Here is a 21713-nt window from a genome sequence, read left to right as displayed (position 1 = left end):
GGCTGTAGCTGGAATTTATGAGGAGCCAATATCAACACAGGTGGAATTGCTCACTTTGTTGGGTCTCTTGCTTCGTTAAAGATATTTGCAGTCTAGCAGAGCTGCCGTTGTTGCAGTCAGAAATAACAATGGATTGGAAGGACTTCAGTGATCCACCTTATTGCAGATGTTGCTTCACTGAACGTATCTTGCATCAACTGTCAGTTCTTTAAATATCACTGATGCTGCTCTCTTCAGAGATGGAAAGCATGTAATTTGACATTGGAGTCATCATTAAGTCCAAATTTTTCAAGTTGGGAAGTGCTGACTTTATTCAATATCTGTAGAAACTTTAAAAAAATCAAAACACACTTTATAATGCTTCATTGCACGTTTTCCCCTTGACTGCACTTACTGCCTATATGTTACATGCTTTATAAGGAATCAAGTTAGTGGAATACAATCTCCAACCTTAAAATTGTGGAACTGTTGATTAGCCTCAGTTAATACTTTGCATGATAAACTAAATGTCTGTCACAACTAATTTGCAGAGTTATTAGTTAAAGCTTGATGGTTACACACTCTTCTCCAAGTAAAACGATAAGGATTCAAAATACTTCTTCACTCCTGAGAATATCCCGTTTTGTCAGAATTGAAATGATTTACCAGCTTGCATGAAGCAAAGTTCCACCTGTCTTCTAAAGTGGATATTTTCAAACAGTAGAGTTCTCCCACATTGCCTTGCCAATATTTATCTCCTCAACCAGCATCTCAAAAGCCACTTACTCTTTGTTACATTGCTGTTTGTGTAATCTTACTGTGTGAAAACTGGATTTGTAACAGTACCTTTTATAAAAAAGGGAACTCCTTCTCACTGGCTGCAGAGTGGTTTGGAAAATCTGGAGGGTGATACATATGCTGTGTCTTTCCCCTTTTTAAACCAGCAACCTCACTTAGGCCCAAACTGGCAAAGCAGCAGCATCACAAAACATGTTTCTTGGGGGTCTTCCACTTTAGCACTTCAAACTGGAATCGAATTAATGCCTTATACACTATGCGGGTAAATCTACTAAACAAGGAGGAACACGGAGACATTCATGTTTCTCATCAGATTTACCATGTTTATTTCAACAACTGAAAATCAAACCCACAAATTCAAATAAAATCTATAAAATTCTACAACAATTTTAATGCAATAAAGAAAATAGTTGAAATGTAACTATTTAAATACATTGCACAATTCCATACAAGTCCATAAGCAAATTGCTTAGAAATCAACACAAAGAACAAAATTCTATTTCACATGTAGGTAAACATTGTGATGTTTGGAACATTGCATTGCTAGTTGCTTCTTGCTGTAATTCCTATTGATTTTGTAGTACTTGACAGTTTGATTCTCCTGGAATGACAGATCAAACAGGGCACTGGGCCTGTGAGTTTGTTAAAGGTTTCCAATATCAACACTCCAAAAGCGCATTCTCATTAGCATGAGGTGTGTCTATCCAATGGATGCAATGAAGACGCCCAACTATTGCAAACAGGGTTGCAACTGTTTTATTCTGGATAAATTGGAAACATGATAATTTCCGTACATAGAATTTTTGCCTTCTCATATGCCTACAAACTTTTAACTGAACAGATGTGCATATTCAAAAGCCATCTGTTCTGCACCCTTATCCTGTCTTTCATTCCTTAGTCCAGTTACTTTCCATTTTATTTGTATTATAATTGTACTGGTACTTTGTACATTCAGGCCTCCAAGATTATGATCACCCAATCACCTCTCTAACACGTGATCCCTCTCGAAGGTCCTTTTTACATGCATGGTTTTGTTCAGGATCTGATCATTGGCACTCTGGTATTAATCATCCTTAGCGCTGTTTCAAGGCTGTCTATTTACATACTCCATCTGATGTATGGATAGTCAGAAATGTTGTGCAAGTGTCAAAGTGTGAAATGAAATGGAGCCATCCATTGAAATTGTGTGAATCTTGCAAACATGACCTCTACTCCTTCAAGAAACTTGGTTAAAACTACTGCAAGAGCCACAAGAGAAAGCAAAAAACAAGTAACTTCTCATTAGATTACACATTGCTATGCACAGGATGACAAAGAAACAGATTTACGCTGCTAGTTTGTAAAAGGCTGCAACACTTCCATTAACATTTCTCAACTTCATTCTTGAGTGAATGCCTTTTAGCATGAATAGACTATCATTACAAAGGCACAAGGTCAAACTTCAGGGCAGTCCAATCACTTGAATTGCTTTTTTCAGTTGCATGGGTTTCACGGTCAAATAGAAGGAACATTTCCTAAACAAACACAAGGTAGGTCAAAGGGCACTGCTTCCTTTTTATATTGCACCCCAGTTTCGTGTCCTCAGGCCTAGAAACAAATATAGCAATAAAGATACAAGCAGGCCCCAAAGTCTATCTGCTTGTCCTAAACCTGTTGCTATTTAGTGGCGATGACTCTCTAATGATTCCATTGAGGAACGGCATCTGGCCCCCGCTCAGTGCTTCTAAATAGTCATTTGTAAACCCAGTTATGAACTGCACTTTCAATTGGATTCCATCTGTGTCTATGCCAAAAATTGCCAATGCTGCCCCAGGCATAGTGTTTGCCAGGACATTATGTTGGGGCTCAGTCTTGCATCCTTCTGTCTGGAGAAATGCACTTGGCAGTGAACAGTTTGCGAAATAGAAAGAATCAAGACACTTCTCTTCTAATTCTGTCCTAATATTCCAGGATAGAAATTTTAACAGTATGATAAAACATAGTTCAGATTTGTCTTAAAGATGACATTTATAAATAGGAACAAGGAACAAAACCTGTTACCTATGCAAACACCTGGGTTCAAATCTTGCCCAGAGAGGGAAAATTTCTTCATTGGAAAGCTGTCATTCATGGTCAAGTGAAGGGAATTTTGATACAAACCAGTCAACTCTCAATAGAAGAGGCTTACAATTATTTATAGAAAATGCTTCCAACATTAAAGCAAATAAAATATTGGAAATACACAACTACTGGTAACCAGCTGAAAATGAGGATGCCCCAATGCTGACACAGGTGATATGCACATCATGCTTTTATTGATCAATTTTTGCCATTCATAAATTTTACTTTCAATCCTACAAAATTTAAAACCTATCCATATCCAGAGATGAATATGGTTTTCATTGGTGTATGCTGAACAAATGCAAATTCTGAAGTTGTGTATAGGTTATACTTGTAACTCAAAGAGGAAGTATGTTAGAAGTGTTCACTATTGTGGGAAATTCTTCCTCTTATGATGGCATTGCTAAACTATAAGGAGTATTTCACTTTGTCAAAAAATTAGGCAAAAAAATTTTTAGTGGATTGAATTCATTGAGATCGCTAAATTTCCTCTCGATTGTGAATAAAAATTCCCATGGGATTACTTGAAGTGGGTGATGGGGAAGTTCTCTTGCTTGATCAATATTTATCCTTCAATCAATATTACTAAAAATAGATCATGGCAAATGTGGGACATTGCTGTACAGAAATTATCATAATACAGAGCAACACAGCAGCCAGTTATCACACTTTAGGTACTTCACATGTTGTGAAATGCTTTGGGAACATTCTGAGAACACGAAAGGCACTACTAAAATGTCCTTGCTTTCTACTAAATGCTTGTAGGATTTTTCAGTTTCTGGAATTCTACATCTTCAGTACATTTTTTTTGAACTTCTATTCTATAACCAGAAAAACAAATTTATATAGAAACAAATGATATTTTCTCAAGAAAGGCAAATTGGAATCTATGGAACAAAATTACAAAACATAATCATTACTGGAGTGCAACAATTCAACGTCAATGCATCGCCTGGTGCATTTTTAGATTTGCTTTCATCACACTGAACAATAAGAACCAAAAGAAATAGAATATGATTCAACAATAATCTCAGCAAATAGAAGACTGAAAGGGTGTATTAAAATCATTTGTGTGCAATTTCTGCAAACTTAGCCCACAGTATAAGTGCATAGATGGAAGGGAGAGAAAGAAATATTTAAAAATTCTATTATCAGAAATTTACACTTATCAATAATAACCAGATTATTCTCGAGAAGGAAGAAACACAAATTTGCCATCATACCTCAAAAATAACTCAAAATTCTTCTCCCATAATGAATTATGTTTAGCTGTTCTATAAAAACACAGCTTGTTTGTGAACACAAATCAAAACAAATAGCAGTTAATATGGAACCTTGCTAAAACCATGCTTTTCCACAATATTAGGTTAGCGCCAAATAGTGCAGGTATTAGTCCTACTTACCTTAATAACATTTCAAAAATGTTAAAGGGTAGTGACACTTTCATAGAATATTAGTGGTTAACAAAAGATTGTTGAATATTATAAGTTAACCTGGATTACTCTATAACTTTCACATTGCTCAACAAGAATGTGTTGCTGCTTTTAAATAACTGCAGTAAAATTACATTTTCTGATGTGATCTTAGAAATTGCAATTGCCCTAGCAGAAACGGAAACACAGTATACAACATTATCCAAACAGAAGGGCACATCATCGATAAATTATGCTTTTATCAAGATGCAGAATTAATTTGGTTGGCATGTGGACATCTAAAAGGGAAGTGCAAAAGACATTAGGATAGGAGTGACAGTGAAGTTCTCAGTACACTACAAACCATTATAAGGCATAGAATGTATTTTGGGTTTCTGCTTTATAGTTATAATTGATGGTCTGATACACAGATAGCTAAAAATACTTTCCCTTATTTATTGTAGTAAAGTGGGCAAAGGCACAAAAGATAAAAAAAAAGAATTAATTGGACATTCTCTTCAGCTAGATTCACATGATATCTTGACACTGCATCCCATGTTGGCTTACAAATTCCAATCAAATCTAAGCTTTATTATTTGTTAAAACTTAATTAAAATAAGCGTTTAGAATGAAGACCCTCTGGCCAGGACTTCAAAGTTAACAAAGATGTATTCTACTATTAAACTTCTCTTGAAACTAGTTGGAGCATATTTATGTATTGAGATTTTAAAACCAGCTTTATATTATGTTAGTGCTACATCTGCCAGAGGGCAAATCCTCCATAACTAATGGTATTCATGGACTGATGCAGTCGTTTTAAAAACTAATTTATGTGAATAATATTTTTAGTTTTACCTTAGTTTCATTTATAAATAAAGTTTGCTACCAATATTAACAGAACAGAGAGGAAGTTGAAAATTAAATATTCACTAGAGTAAGGAACAAAATCACTGATATCTTGTTCAATAACTGAAAGTTCTAAGCAAGACTCCAGTCATTACCACAAATGGGAACTAGACAGTACTGCTGTGCTTAAATTGGGATTTATTTGGTAAAAGCACATTTATACTAAAGTGCTTGTTTAGATTAGATTCCCTACAGTGTGGAAACAAGCCTTTCAGCTCAAAACACCCACACCAATTTTCCGAAGAGTAACCCACTCAGACCCATTCCCCCACCCTATTTTTACCCTAACTAATGCACCTAACACTATGGCCAATTCACCTGACCTGCACATCTCTTGGACTGTGGGAGAAAACCGATGCACCCACGCAGGCACAGGGAGAATGTGCAAACTCCACACAATCGCCCGAGGCTGGAATCGATTCCCAGTCCCTGGTGCTGTGACACTGCAGTGCTAACCACGGAGGCACCATGCCACCCTTAACGCTCAAAATTCTTCAAACTGCCCCAAGATCGCACATGCACTTCTATATATAATTGGGATTTTAGGGGCATCTTTATCTGGCTTTTAAAATCACAAGATTTAAAAAGATCAATATTATATATCATTGACAAGTGTATGACAGTTCTACTGTCCTAAAGACAGACATTTGTTATAAAAGAACAACTCAACTCCTTGCCTCTAATCTTTAGCAACAAGTTTCAAAATAACGATCTTGCATTGGCAGGCTAGTCAAAGACAGGCAAAACTCTCATTCACTTTGTATCTAACTTTTGAGGTCTCCTAACAACACAGTTTTTGACAGGTCTAACTTCTTAAAAAACAGTAAAGTGCACCTACAGACTGCACCTTCGAATTGCAGTTCCAAACACAGTGCAATGGTGAAATGTTGAAGCCAATGAGGATATTGCAACTGTGAAAAAAGCTTTTAATAAAAAAATTGTTTCAAATAATTAACTCAGTATTCTTAATATAAAGGCCAAATTGCTCGTTCAATCATGAATATAGCAATATTAGACAAAACCTCACCAAAACAAAATAAAATTACCAGTGTACGTCCATGATCTATTGCATTTCATCCTCCAACATGCAGTGAAAATAAGAAAATTCCTATTACAAGGTATTCAGCGTGCAACTTTTAACCCGTGTAACAGAGACTAAAATGTGTTGCAGTGAAATGTTCAAAGTCAAAAACACAAAGTAACAAAGGAAAGACAGCATTTATTTTACTGTTTCTTAAAAAACCTCATCTAGTTGCCCAATTATTAGAAAAAGTTCTCAGACTGGCCGAGATAATACCTATGCAACATTGTTGACATTAGTCTCAACTAGTCAAACTGCTCCTAAGTCATGCTGTCATTGCATTCATATTTACAAATTGAATGTCAATGCTTGATGTTTGAATGCCATTTATTGCTCTGCAGCACAGAAATGATTTGCAGCTGAACCGAGCACAGGAAATGAAGTTGAAGGACCTTTACCCAACTAACATTAAATTAAACTCTCTTTCTTATTATCCTAAACTTTGTCAAGGAGACTTGGAAAAACAGATCTTGCATAAGTAGGTTATTCAAATGCAAACAGCATCTAAACATCATTTTGCCTAGCCTAAAATTTGCCAAAATACTCTTTGCAGTGCCAATATAAACCTTCAACAGGCAGGAGTGTTTCCTCCGAGTTGGTGCAGGACATTCAACCTTGGACCTTCGGGTGACCATCCTCCAAGGCAGACTTCAGGACAGGCAGCAGCGAAAAGTGGCCGAGCAGAGGCTGATAGCTAAGTTCCATACCCATAGGGAAGGCCTCAACCGGGACCTTGGGTTCATGTCACATTACAGGTGACCACTATTGCACTATACATATACACACAGTCACTCCTACACACACACACACACACGCATGCACATACACACAGGCACTCCTATACACAGACACACACACACACCCTCCCACAGGCATCTCCTCTCAGAGACTTAGATGACTCTACACTTCTGCGTACACACACACTCTCAAACCCCCACCCCAGACACACATGCACTCTCACATGTGCAACCCCCTCACAGACTTAAGACACTCTACACTCACTACACACATATATACACACTCTCTCACAACCCCCAACCCAGACAGACACACAGACATGCACACACATTTTGTGGGGTGAATTCGTACTTGCAGAGTTACATTGTACTTTGCTCAAAAACTGGATGAATTCATGTAAAACACTGATCTCACTTTTTAGATTAAAATCAGTCTAAACATTATGGCACAGACAGAGAACATGGGGGTTGACACCTTCAACATATTCTCTGGCTAACACCAATTGTTACAATTAACCTGAGAATGTATTTTTTAAAAAAACAGTTTTGTGATTTACACATGAAAGAAGTGAAACTACCATGGTATGTGAACAGATGAAAGACTCAACAGACACACAAGGTATTTTTCAATGTATAATTTCAGTTACATCACACTAAATGTTTGCTATAAATTCTATGCCTTACAATTGTGTCCTCCACTATCACCTGATGAAGGAGCGTCACTCTGAAAGCTAGTGTGCCTCCAATTAAACCCATTGGACTGTAACCTGGTGTTGTGTGATTTTTAACTTTGTACAACCCAGTCCAGGGTGGGGAACCTCAAAACCCCCTTAAAACCACATGCGGCCTTCTAGGCCACTGTGTGTGGCCTTTTTAATGAATCCAAATTTTGCAACATGCACGAAAAATGCTTTTCAACCACTTATTGCTGCGAATCTACGTTCTCCTACTTATCCAAAATCAAGACGCCCTTAAGGTCAGAAATGACAGATACCCATCTAGAGGATCAGCTAAAACTGCAGACCTCCATGCTGCAACCAAATATTCAAATGCTTTCCTACAAAAAGCAGTCACAAAGTCATTAAAAGGTTAGTTAACTTTAGAATTAACTTTTTTTTTCATTTTTTAAAGTTAGTTAGTACATAGTAGTTAGATTTTTACAAAATAATATGAACTTTGAAGAATATATAATTGAAGTTTCTTGGATGCGGCCTTATTGGATTATAACTAACATAATGCGGCCTTCCAACATGAAAAGGTTCCCCACCTCTGCCCCAGTCCAACACCGGCATCTCCAAATCATAACATAAACCTTAAGTGCTATTCCTAAATACATACCATGTACAAAAAGCTATTCAAATTACAAATGTCCTAAAGTTCAGATCTTATCATCATATCCTACTTCTCCAGCACATCATTCAGACGTAGATTTGATAATGAAACTGCTAATCGTGAGATAATGGAGTTACGTTGTCTTTGGTCTTCATTACAGACAGTGGGATTGATGGAATAAGTAAAAATGAGAAGAGGCATCCATTAAATGTCACACCGAAAAGAAAGCCAAGCATCACGGTGGCACAGTGGTTAGCACTGCTGCCTCACAGCGCCAGGGACCTGGGTTCAATTCCCGCCTCAGGCGACTGACTGTGTGGAGTTTGCACGTTCTCCCCGTGCCTGCGTGGGTTTCCTCCGGGTGCTCAGGTTTCCTCCCACAGTCCAAAGATGTGCGGGTCAGGTGAATTGGCCATGCTAAATTGCCCGTAGTGTTAGGTTAGGGGTAAATGTAGGGGTATGGGTGGGTTGCGCTTTGGCGGGTCGGTGTGGACTTGTTGGGCCGAAGGGCCTGTTTCCACACTGTAAGTAATCTAATCTAATCTAATCTAATCATCAGCAGACCAAGGGCACCCCAAGATATTCTAGGGACTGAAGTCTGACTACAGCATTTTAAAACTACTGTTTTCCTTCTTTTAAGTAGAAAACATCAAATAAAAATTGTTAAATGGCTGATAAATGTTGAGAATTGTAATAATTTCATAATGCGATGGGGGCCCACTATTTGCACAAGTTATATTTTCAAGCAGGTAAAATTCAGATTGTAAATGTTAATCATTCATCACTCGGATACACAGACAGGTAGAAATCTATTATTCTATCAGGAGCTGGCTGTCTGGATGTCAACTGTATACTACCTATACTTAACAGTTTTCAAGGCACTCATCACCTGATTAGATTTTTTTGTGGTATTAGCAATTCTAACAATAATGCTAAAAGCTTTTCAGTTATCAATTCTTTCCCTCGCCTTTCCTAGATTCCTCATACACAGCAATAGCATTAACTAATGCATTTATAAACAGATGTTTGCTTGCACAATGTTATACAATCTTATAAGGCTAAGCCGACAGCCTTGAAAACCAGGGACTGAGAATCAATCAGTTCTCAAATCTTAAAACAGAGATTCAAATGAATGAGTTTCCTTCTCAAGTTGGAAGCAGCAGCAACAGTGGAGCATTATATATATATTTTGAACTTAGTCAAAGAGACCCTGTGCCATAAAGACTGCTGCTGGCATGCTGATAGTGACTAAATACAAATGCACTCAACTGTCTTCAGTTTAGTAACTACTAACTTGACGAAACTGTGGTTCATTCGACATGACAAAAAAAAAATACTGGATACAGCATCAATTGCATACTTTCGTTACTATAAAATATACTCAAATTAAATTACCATTAGAATAGCTGACAGAATTTGTGAAACAATTTTGCAGGAGACAATAATTTAAAAATGTAAATTAGCTTCGACTGGATTTCAGCCTTTCCTGTCAATAATCACAATTATGCACAGGGCTTGGGTTTCCTCACTGCAAAATTGACCAGTACTGAGTCAAGGGAAAATCACACCTGGAGAATGGAATTGTGTACAGCTTAGTTTCAACTTCCAGAGGCAGCAATCTTTTGATTCAAGTGTCAATAGGACTGGTGAGAGTTAAATAAAATCAGTATAGAACAGACATCAATTTGTTTAAAAGAAAAATGGAACCTGGCTATTCTCATGCTGATGTACATCACTCAAAAGGGATAATTATTTCTGCTAACACTAGCTGGTTAGTTTTTCTTTTAAGATACACTGATTTCATAACAGCTCTACAGAAACTGTTAAATTAAAGTTTTAACTTGAGAATCTTTGATATGAGCTAAGTTGACTCTCTCACCAATATCCTATTGAGGAAGCATTGGAACTCCAAGTCATAATTGGATGCTGAACAAAATATACTCATCCACTGTCATTGGCTGAATAGAACACAATTGTTCTTGGAATGGGTAATGAAGGAATGGAAAGAGATGGACCACAAGTTGATGAACAATGGCTTCCCAATTTTCATCTGTGTGGCACAAATGCAGCACAGTGACTAGCACTGTTGCCTCACAGCACCAGGGTCCCACGTTCGATTACAGCCTCCGGTGACTGTCTGTGTGGAGCTTGCACTTTCTGTGTCTGCCTGGGTTTCCTCCAGGTGCTCCGGTTTCCTCCCACAGTCCAAAGATGTGCAGGTTAGATGAATTAACCATGCCAAATTGCCCCATGGTATTAGGTCAATTAGTCAGAGGGAAATGGGTCTGGGTGGATTACTCTTCGGAGGGTCGGTGTGGAGTGGTTGGGCCGAACTAACTTTGCATTTGCTGGAATGGCTGAGAATGTATCAGGTTCTCAGTGGAATGATCGCGACACAGGTCAGCATTTATAACCAGAGTAAAAAAACATTTTTAAAATGATTTTCAAATAAGTGCAGATCAAGTCCAAATTTATGCTCATGGGTCAGTTGCACCTTCCATTTTTGGAAAAAAAAACAAGTAGAAATACATGGATTTAAGTGGAAATTACTTGGTTTTTTTTTGCAAAGTTATCTCCATAGACATTCCATTGTATCTGCTTTGAAAAGCTAAAATAGTGGTGATCAAGCACCACAGTAGTAAATACTAAGTCAATGCAAACACTCAGATTTGAGACTCATTCCAGAGGCAACTTGCACCACACCTGCAGATCATCCAGCTTAATATTGTTTCTGGAATACATATAGACAGCTCTTGTGATGCAGTGGTAGTGTCCCTACTGTTGAGCCAGAAAGCTCAAGTTCAAGTCCCACCTAATCCTCAAGATTTCCAAAACACAGCTGAACAGGATGTTTACAATGTCTACCTGGAGTACCTTTCCCAGAGGGGCAAACAGAAGTACTAAAATGATGTCGCAAGAGTTCCCCCAACCATACTTCCAAGTGAGAGTTCTAAATTCTGTTTCTCTAAAAAGACAAAAACCAGAGAAAGTCTTCTCTTTGCAAATGTATTTATTTTTTAAAACTCAAACACTTTGCTGCACTTAGTCTGATCAAATGACCAAAACTGAATCTCTTGGTAGGGCAGAAAAATAAACACCTTTTGTCATAAATTAAAAAAATGTAATAGAAGGCACAATTTTTTTTTAAACAAATGAGCTCTTGCAAAGACACGTTTGACTTCTGGAAACCCTATATGTAGCTCATTTGCTCCAAACCTACTGATATCAGCTATTCCTTGGTAAGAGTAACTGTTGTCCCCCGTCTCATCACTACGCTGTTGTGCAAACATAGTGAGTCATCAATTTGTGTGTGCTCCAAGTTGCTTTTGGTGGAGATAGGCATAGAAAAGGACCTTGCAATCATATTTAAACCTTTGTGATAAAAGAGTCTGATTCTGCTGGTTGAACTACATTAATAGCAGGGATTAGTTTTAAGGTAGTCAAACCCAGGTCAGGAATGTAATAATGATAAGGGCTAAATGATCAGAGTTTTGACACACAGGATTTGTGCAAAGGTTAATCGCTGTAGTCTGAGCAGCTCTGGTCTCCAGATGCCGTACAATGGGGCTTGTTTTTCTCCCAGTGACAGATGGCATTTGTGTATTCTATTATAAGCTTATCCATCCAAGTTAAAGGTTTTGGGAAGAGTACTGCTCCTTCAAAGAATCCAAGGTGGCCACCATGTAGAGTTAACACAAACATGACGTTTTCTTTTTTCTCTGAGGAAAAAAAGAGAACGTAGTTATAAATTGCCAGCTATTCAAAGAACTGAATGTACATCAGTAAACATTAATATTTGCTCGTTCAAAGAAATGCAATCTTGATTCTTTGTGCATATAAAGAACCATAAAAACTTCATATCAAATCTATAATTTCCTTGATAGTTCAGTTGGTAAGTGAAGTATGTCAACTTCACTTAGTGAAGAATGGAGCCACACTGAAAGATTATTGAAGTTGAATTGATTGGCCTCAGTCTAAGGATGGGTAAAGCTGCTACAACTAGCCTCACTGACCAACTACTGAGGAAGAGAGGGAGCATGCAAAGGGTGAAAGTGAGAGTCAGAGAAGGCATAACAGGACTGGACTGGGGGCAAGAAATAAGCCAAAAGTTCTTGATCAATATCCACTGACCTAAAAGTGTGCATGTTAGACAAGGTCACAGTGAGACCTTGTTTTGACATCCACGCCACATACAGTCGGAAGTTGCAATCTGGTTAAAGATGCACTTAAAAATTCAATTTATACTAATTAAACAAAACATACGCTTTGCACAGCTATTTAATTAATGCATCTGATTCATCTGAAACTGTGATAATCTACAAAACATTTTTATTCAATTATAAACTTGTTTTAGCTCATGAATACATCCACTTTAGAGGATAAGGATAAAGGGCAAGTCATTTAGTGCAGTGTATTTGTTCAGGAGATGGCGCCGTAGCCAAATATTTACCCAGCAGCACCTGCTGTCCAGCTCATTAAACTGCAGCATCGCTTCATGGTCAATTGGCATACTGAGAGTACAAGGTAACCAAACAAACATCAGAGAGCTTCAGATCTCTGCACTGCTGAATGGCTTTTTCACTACACAGGCCATGTTTTCTTGTACATAACAGGAAATCAACAGCTTGACTGATGAAGCTAAGAAGCTTCAAATGTCTTTTATGGTGCTTCTGCCCCAAAGGAAGGTTTATATTTACATCAAGCAAAATTAAATCCAACCAAAAGAGTAAAACTATTTTCCACTAACTTTTAGCAAGGATGAAAATACATGTTTGTGCTACACATGCCAAAGTGTTTTATCCACTAGTTTTCTATAGACCTAATAACTCAATATGTATCAAATCTGCTTCGAACTTCCAGTTTGGGAAATTTTAGCTGACTGCTTAAGAGCAATCATTGATATAAAAAAGTGGCAATTATGATACTTTTTTTATACATATAATAATTTCAGAATTAGAGATTGTTCCATTGTTATATTGGGGAGGAAAACAACACAGATTTTACTATGGTCACTAAACTCACATCAAACCATTGGCTAGCAACACCTGGTCTTACTGCCTCACTATACGTCACACTCTAGACAGTGTTCAGAGTGGAAAAATATATTAATAAATAGTATTGCTCTAACACAAAAATTAGGTTAAGACTGCTCCTTATTTCACAAATATATTGGCAGGTTTTCAAATCCATAAAACTGTTTCAGTTCTGACAAGTGGAAGAGAGCATTCATGTATTTGAATTGATCATCTACACTTTTTTTAAAAAGTCAACCTACACAGCCAATGGAGGTATACCCTTATGTCAAATACATGATTCTTCTTCAGATATATTTACAGTTCTCTCGATAGTGAAATTTGGTGCGACCAAATGACTCTGTATATCTACCACTGCAGTCTAAATCGGTTTTGTCAATAATCTTTGCACATTTAAGTTTTATTTGTAATAAATCCTTTACTCTTTATTGGCAGACGAATCATGGCTGACTTAAAACCAACAACTTGAAATCTATATAACTGGACATAACATCACTGATTAAAATTAAAATGTGTTATTATCAGTGGAGGAATTGGAATACAGTATACAGGAATTGATGCACCCCCTCATAACTTGTATTCTCCTAAACGTAGAAAGTTAAAAGGTTAAGTGTCCATAGGTAGTCTTGAATTTAATCTTTTAAAACCAGCATCATTCTGATGAATTTGGTCCAAGGCCAATCAACACATTTCTGAAACAAAAAACAACTGCTGCAGCAATCAGCAGGTCTAGCAGCATCTATGGAGAGAACGCAAACAATATTTTGAGTCCAATGATCCTTCTTCAGAACTGAGTGTACCTAGTAACAAGATATGTATGCTGAAAGTCGGTGCTCAAAGTTAAACGCAGTACTCCACATGTAATATGAACGAGTTTGAGTTGCTGCAGTGCATCTTGTAGTTGATAAACACTACTACCATTATGTATCAGCAGTAGAGGTGGTGAATGCTGAGGTATTAGATGGAGTAGCAAACAAATGGGCTACTGTGTTCCAGATAGTGACAAGCTTTCAGTGTTGTAACAGTTGCACTCATCCAGTTAAGTGAAGGGTACTCCTCCTCACTTGTGCTTTGCAGTTAGTGGAACTGGCTTTGAGTTGTTAGGAAGGATGTTGCTCACTGGAGAATTCCCAGCCTCCGCTCCATAGACGCAGTGTTTGTATGATTGGTTCAATTCAGTTTCTGGTCAATGCTAACAGCTATAACTTTGATATTGGGGATTCAGTGATGGCAATACCATTGAATGCCAATAGTTGACGGCAGCTATTGCCTGCATGGTACAAATGTCACTTGCAATCTAAGTCTGAAAGTTGTCCATTTCTTCTGCATTTGTCATGGATTGCTTCAGCATTGGACATTGAGAGATCATCAGCAAATGAACCCACCTCTAATGTTTTGATGGAAGGAAGGCTATTAATAAAGCAGATGTGTTTAGATAAGAAGATTAGATTAGAATCCCTACAGCATGGAAACAGGCCCTTTGGCCCAACAAGTCCACACCGACCCTCCGAAGAGTAACCCACCCAGACTCATTTCCCTCTGACTTACGCACCTAACCTACGGGCAATTTAGCATGGCCAATCTTTGTGATTGTGGGGGTAAACCGGAGCACCCGGAGGAAACCCACGCAGACATAGGGAGAATGTGCAAACTCCACACAGACAGTCTGTCCAAGGCTGGAATCGAACCTGGGACCCTGATGCTGTGAGACAGCAGTGCTAACCATTGGACCACCGTGTTCTTTCATAACTTTTGCTGTCATTACCAAGAAAATATCCCAATGTTTTTCTCAGATCCAACTCTGACACTTTTCCATTATGAATTCTGTATTATAGTTTTGCCTGCTCAGTTAGTCTTTCCATCTTTAATAATAAGTTATTGGGTCATGGCTTGTTATTTTTATTGGGAGGAGGAAGTTGCCTGCAAGTTTGGCTATACATGTCTAGCCCTTCATCAAATTTATGAATAGGTATTGTGATAAGTTATGGCCACAAGACTAGTCCCAAAGAGACCAGCTGTCACATTCTGCCAAAGAAACGTCCCTCTATCTCAATTTGTCAACTATCTCTTAGCCTGTGCCAGCAAGTTATCTTCAATTCTTAGCTCAGCAATTTTTGACAACAATCTTTTGTGCAAAACCTTTGCAAATTCCTTCTGGAAGCCCGTACTTACAATCTCTACCAATTGCAACAAAACATTCAACTAAATTAGTCAGACATAATTGATCCTGCAGAAGTCTATGTTGATTATTTTCCATCAGTTATATTGCCTATAATGCTGAATTCCAGCTACTTTATCAGGTGTGCTTTTAGTTTACTGGTTAGACATTTGCTTCCTTAAATATTGGAATTTCATTGACAATTTTTTAAACTCAAGCGGCACAATTTAGAATTAACAGTATAATTTCCTCAATCTATTATTTTAGCACTTTTCAGTTTTCACTTTCCTCCCAAATCTCACCTGAAACAACTTTTATATAAAATTACCAACACATACATAACCATTCTACATTCATGCTAAATCAATAGTTGAACCGCCAGAGTCAGGTCATGATCCCACTCCTGAAAGTACCTGCAGTTCATTCAGGTTCAATTAAGGATATCTTCACTTCATAATCTTATAAAGAGGTTTTTATTTCAGTGCTTCATGAAAACAGACATGACCATCTGTGCTCTGAAAATATTTCAAATTGATTAACAACCAGCAGAGCTCTGCTAGTGTCCAATGTGTGATTCACAGCTCTTGGTGTAATTCTGGCTTTGTTAGCTGCATGGTACTCTGTGCAGCTATCAGGCTCAGACTTATCGTCTAATCTATTGCAATCATAGTAAAAACAGACACTCAACCAATGATTAAGAATTGAACAAATTCATCCCATCTGTGCAGATGGGAAGATTTCATGGCTGCCAAACTTCTCTGGTATTCAGGAGTACACACCTAATCAATTTAACTGCAGCCCAGAACTCTCATATTTCAGAGGTATGCACCATACTGATCTTGCAGTTCAATCTGTGACAGTTGTGCAAGAAACTTTCCCATAAAGTAGTTGTATATCAAACAAGGTTTTAAAATATTTTTAAAAAGTGGTTTACTGCATATATCATTGCTACCTATTAGTGCCCTGTATCAAATCATGTTCCAGATCAAGTCACCCAAGGCGTTGCTATAATCTCCTAGTTGACCTGGTCACAGACTGAATTTAGTGAGAATGACCGAGACTGGCTACTTAAAGTTCTGCTTGATGTCTAATTTATAGGATAATAGTCAAACTATACAGTTTAATTTTCTGCTCAGGCATTGTTCATTAGCAGAATTTAACATAGATGCAAAACATAATTGATGCTGGGTGTCAAAAAAGTAGAAAAGTAAAACATAAATACAGATTTAAGAATGGCACAACCATCTTTAGTTTTATCAAGCAAAAGCTGTGAGTGATGGACAGGTTACAGGGACAGGTATGTAATGTTAGAGTTATGTCAAGTGTGAATATGACAAGTGCAGATAAACTGCTTTCACGTTGCACAGCACCACAGGCTCCCAGCACAGAGATTTTGCACAGTTGGTAGCAATACAGAATATAAACTTGCCAGATTTCAGGAGCTAAACTGCACTTCTGAATGAAATGAAAGCAACAATATGTCGAACGCAATTTTAAAACAGCAAACAATTTGTTTTTTCACAATCCTCAAAATATGACAGGATTTTAAAATATCATAAACTGAATCTGAATCAGGCAGTATTAAATTATTTGGCACTAATGTTTTAACAATGTAATGTCAAGCATTTCTAATTTGTTAGGTAGAAAGTACTTGCATAATAAAGGTAAAATTGCCATAGCCTTACCAGACCATAGAGCTGTTCTCTAAGAGTTACTGATGGTGGTTTTAACCTGAGGGTCACAGCGCCTCAGGTGAGGGAAAGGTTGAGAAGGAGTGCCCTCATGGCAACCTCAACATTATGGGAGTTAAAACCGTGCTGTTGGCATCACTCTGCATCACAAAGCTATCCTGTCAACTAAGCTAATGACTCCTCTACCAGTCATTAAAAAGGGTAGTAGTTTCTAACATATAAAAGGTAGAATTATTAAACTCACCTGCAAGTGAACGGGGAATGGTCAACAAGCTTTCGTGTACTAGGGGATCATCAGAAGCATTCACTAGTAGAAGAGGAACCTGGATCTGCATTAGCAGGTAAAACAGTCATTACATTGCAAACAGATGCCATATACTGACAGAAATAGCAAAGTCAGGCCTTTTAAATACTCCAATTCCAACTGTTTCCTCGCGCAAAGAAACTGCATTATCTTGACCATTTCCTTGAATCTTACTCCAAGTATTCTTACTGTACAAACATTTCAAAAATGCTTAATAGCAGGTTTGTTAATGTCTAATTAAATTCACTGTAAATTTACGTCCACTTCCTTCCTATAATTCTACAAAACCCAACCAAAAGTATGAATTTTAGTAAAGCCAAATGGTGAATGCTTGAAGATTGTTTTTATTTTATGTCCCTTAGCTATGGAAAACATCCAGCATGCTCAATCTTCTTTAGATAAATTTCTGTTGTCCTGACAGCACATTCTGCGCATAGTACCAGACGTTACAAATCCACATAGATGGGAATATGTTTGAGAGAAAACAAACACAGCACTTTAAAGTGAACTAGCCTGCACAATATCTCCTTCTGTTTATGAATAGAAATATGCCAAAATAATCCTAGTATTAATGCATAGTGTTTGAAGAACAACACAAAAAAAATGCTATAACTATTTTAAATGACTGATGGAGAATTCGCAACCTTCCACCTTCAATACTATGTGTAGATGCTTAAAATGCATCAAGCTCAATTTGGTATCAACAAAGTTAAGTGGTACACACCCATGGATTAACTTGGATATATTTTGTAATATACAGATAAAAGTAATTGAGTGTGGGGAAAACACAGTCTTCCCCAGCAGCCACGGTAGAAGTTTTCACAGGAAATTATGTAGCACTGAATACTTCATCCTCCTGAAGGATATAAATCTCCAAAAATATGCTGGAGGGGGACAGATTTGCTTGGATTACTATACAAAACTAGGGAAGGTCATAATAGTCCTTCTTGCTCTGTGTCTCAAAATATAGAGTGGATTTTCAATTTTACATTTCAAAACGATAGACATTTCAACAGGGGAAGCGACAATATACAAAAACATAACAGGTGAGAAAACTAAGAGTCTGCACATCTATAATACAATATATTCTTGATGCTAATTACGCTTTGTTGTCATGGCAATGGTTTTAGACAATGTTAAGCCCTTTTCGATTTCATTAATTTGCATTTTAACAATACAATTCAATTACAATTTATATTTATTAATGAAACAAATTTGTTGGATTCCGTTGTTCAAAATGATTTTTCCTTTGAAAGTACTTCCATTAAGCTTCAAGGCCTCAAGGACAAACAGCCCTGATGTGGATTCTTCTGCAACTCATTTTAAGTGGAGTAATACAACTCTACGTAGGGAAATAGAAAGTAGTGCTTGATATATGAATGCACACAAGGCCATTTCCAGCAATGTCAATTTACTACATACCATGTCACTTGTAGTGACATTTGCTTTTTACAGTCTTTTTAAAAGTGGGTAAAGTTATTACAAACCACTTTGCAATAATTTGTAAAGAAATGGATTATAATTCATTAAGCTGACTTACATTGTGAAGATAGTGCATACAACTTTCTTTCTCATAATATTCTTTCAGTGTGTCATACCCATGGAATTTTCTGAAACAGATAGATATTACGATAAATCCAAAATGTATTTTGGATAAGCTCAAAGGAAAGCGTTTTGAATGAACACTGAATCTATATACTCAGTACAATCAAAATATGCATATGGATAACTATCTTGAAAACACACAATACAAAAACAATGAATTACTAAAGCATCTCAATTTAACACTTTTTCACTGCCACAACCTTTGTTCTAGCAAATACATGAATTAAGAGGGGACCAAAGAAAAATATTAAAATATTAAAAATATTTTATTGTGAAACCTTATTTCCACAAACTAACAAACCCTTTAGGATGGTTGCAACATGCAAGTGGAGGGTTAGAAAGACTTATAAGACCATAAGAAACAGGGACAGGAGACAACCATTCAGCCCTCTTGAACCCGCTCAACTATTCAATAGGATCACGACTGATCCAGCATTCCTCGTGTCCACTTTTCTGGACTTTCCCAGTAACCCATGATTCCCTACTTATCAAGAATCTATCCATCTCAGCCTTAAATGTAAACAGGGCATTCTACCACCATGGCACTCTCAACCCTCAGAAGTAGTTCCTCCTCAACTCAGTTGTAAACTGATGCCCCTTTATTCTGACCTCTTGTCCTCGACTCTTCCATGAGGGGAAAACATCCTCTCAGCATTTACTGTGTCAAGCCCCTTAAGACTCCTATACCTTTCAAAGAGATCACCTCTTCTTGCTCTAAACTCCAGCAAGTGGAGCCCCAACCCAGTTAAGCCTTTGCTTGCAAGTCAATCTCTCCATGCGAGGTTATCCTAGCAAATTTTCTCTGAACTGTCTCCAGTGAAAAGATATATTTCTAAATAAGGGGGATCCAGACTGCTCACAGTACTCCAGGTGTGGCCTTACCAGCACCTTGTACAGTTGCGGTAAGCTTTCCCTCCTTAAATATTCTAAACCCCACCCTCCCCCTGAGACAAGTTCCACCATTCCATTAGGCCTTCCTGATTACCTGCTGCACCTGTGTGCTACCTTTCTGTGAGGTCTGCAGATGCTGGAGATCAGCGTTGTGAGTGGAAAAGCACAGCAGGTCAGGCAGCATCCAAGGAGCAGGAAAATCGGCGTTTCGGGCCAGACTCCTTCTTCAGGAATGCTGAATTCGAGAAGTGACAGCAGGATAAATATCTGAGGAGCAGGGCTGGACCGAGGTCATTTTGAGTGGTGACAGCAGTAGAAACAGGGTGAAGATCAGTGAACCTCTGGCTGAACAGCAGTGAGATGGAGCTGAAACTAGGGTGGACCTCAGTAAATGGTGTCACAAATGAAAACGTGACACAGGCCTTGCTGCTCAGGAGCCAGATTTGCAGACTGAGTAGTTTCTGGACAGAGATAAAGTACTGATGTTTTGTAGTTGTAGACTGGGTTTGGTGATGAGTGGATAATGCTGAGTAATCAGTTTTTGGACTGTTGTTGGTCATTGACAAGGTTGATTTATTCAATAGGATTTGAAATAGCAGGAGACCTCAACCCTGTTGAATGCTCCTCCTGCAATATTTCGGAAATCAGGGACACTTGGTGTCCATGGTGACTATGTATGCAGTAAGTACGTTTAGCTGCAGCTCCTGATTTGCGATGTAGAATGTCTGAAACTATGGATGGAATGACTATGGAGCATCCATGAGGCTGAGAATGTTGTGGACAGCATGTTTAGCCAGGTGGTCACATCCCCCTTTTGGCTACACAGACTGAAGAGTTGGGTGACCACTATGAAAACAAGTATGGGCAGACAATGTAGGAGTCCCCTGTAGCAATGCCCCTCTCCAACAGGTATACTTTCTTGGATAGCTTGGAGGAGTAGGTGGCCCCTCAGGAGAATCAGTAGCACCATGACTGGCACTGTAGTTCAGCATGAAGGGTAAAAGGGAAGCAGTAGTGATAGGGGACTCAATGGTCACGGGCACAGACAGACATTTTGTGACTGTGTGTTAGACTCCAGGATAGTGGATTGCCTTCCTGATGCCTGAGTAAGCAGGTCTCTCTGCGGGCAAGTGACATTCTGAAGTGGAAGGTTGAGAAGCCAGAGGTTGCAGTCCATATTGGCACTAATGGTATAGATAGAGAGAGAGAGATTTGGTCTGTTGTGATTGTAACTTAGTCAGCCAGGTGGACACCATACAATGAGCTGTTCTCTGACTGGACCAGATTAATAACCCCAATCAGGATGCCCTGGCTGACAGATACAAGCAGACATCCTGACTCTCTGTGAGTCATCTCTGATAAGCTGTACCATAGTCAAGGACTTTCCATATGTAAATAAAATTTTCAAGATCCTGCAAGGGAGTTCAGGGAGTGAGGTAGAAAGTTGAAAAGCAGGACCTCTGGGGTTGCAATCTCAGGATTAATTCCTATGTCAAGTGCCGATGAAGCTAGGAATAGAAAGACTGTACAGTTAAATATATGACTAAAGAGCTGGAGTAGGGAGTTGGTCTTCAAGTATGTGGACCATAGAGATGTTTTCTGGGGCAGTTGGGATCTGCACAAGAAGGGCAAGTTGCACCTAAACTGGAGGGGCACCAGTATCCTGCCACTTGGGAGGGTTTAAAC

The 21713-nt window shown here is 38.2% G+C and overlaps 1 protein-coding gene across 2 annotated transcripts in view; it reads right to left on the bottom strand.

The window, feature by feature from the left end:
• Nucleotides 1–1214: 1214 nt before the first annotated feature.
• The window catches only part of LOC132834429 (monoacylglycerol lipase ABHD2-like), a 104133-nt gene continuing 83634 nt past the window's right edge, over nucleotides 1215–21713 (bottom strand). For both annotated transcript variants that reach the window (XM_060853366.1, XM_060853367.1), the window contains exons 8-10: nucleotides 19072–19141; nucleotides 17472–17556; nucleotides 1215–12064 (exon numbers count right to left, since the gene is read on the bottom strand). In XM_060853366.1, the coding sequence (XP_060709349.1) occupies nucleotides 11862–12064; nucleotides 17472–17556; nucleotides 19072–19141 (358 nt within the window). In that variant the 3' untranslated portion in view covers nucleotides 1215–11861. The remainder of the gene's footprint in view (nucleotides 12065–17471; nucleotides 17557–19071; nucleotides 19142–21713) is intronic.

Source organism: Hemiscyllium ocellatum, chromosome 39 (genome assembly GCF_020745735.1).
Source record: "Hemiscyllium ocellatum isolate sHemOce1 chromosome 39, sHemOce1.pat.X.cur, whole genome shotgun sequence".
In the NCBI taxonomy this organism is placed as follows: Eukaryota; Metazoa; Chordata; class Chondrichthyes; order Orectolobiformes; family Hemiscylliidae; genus Hemiscyllium; species Hemiscyllium ocellatum.
Note: the sequence above shows the minus strand (reverse complement) of the source record. Positions and strands in the feature narration are given on the sequence as shown.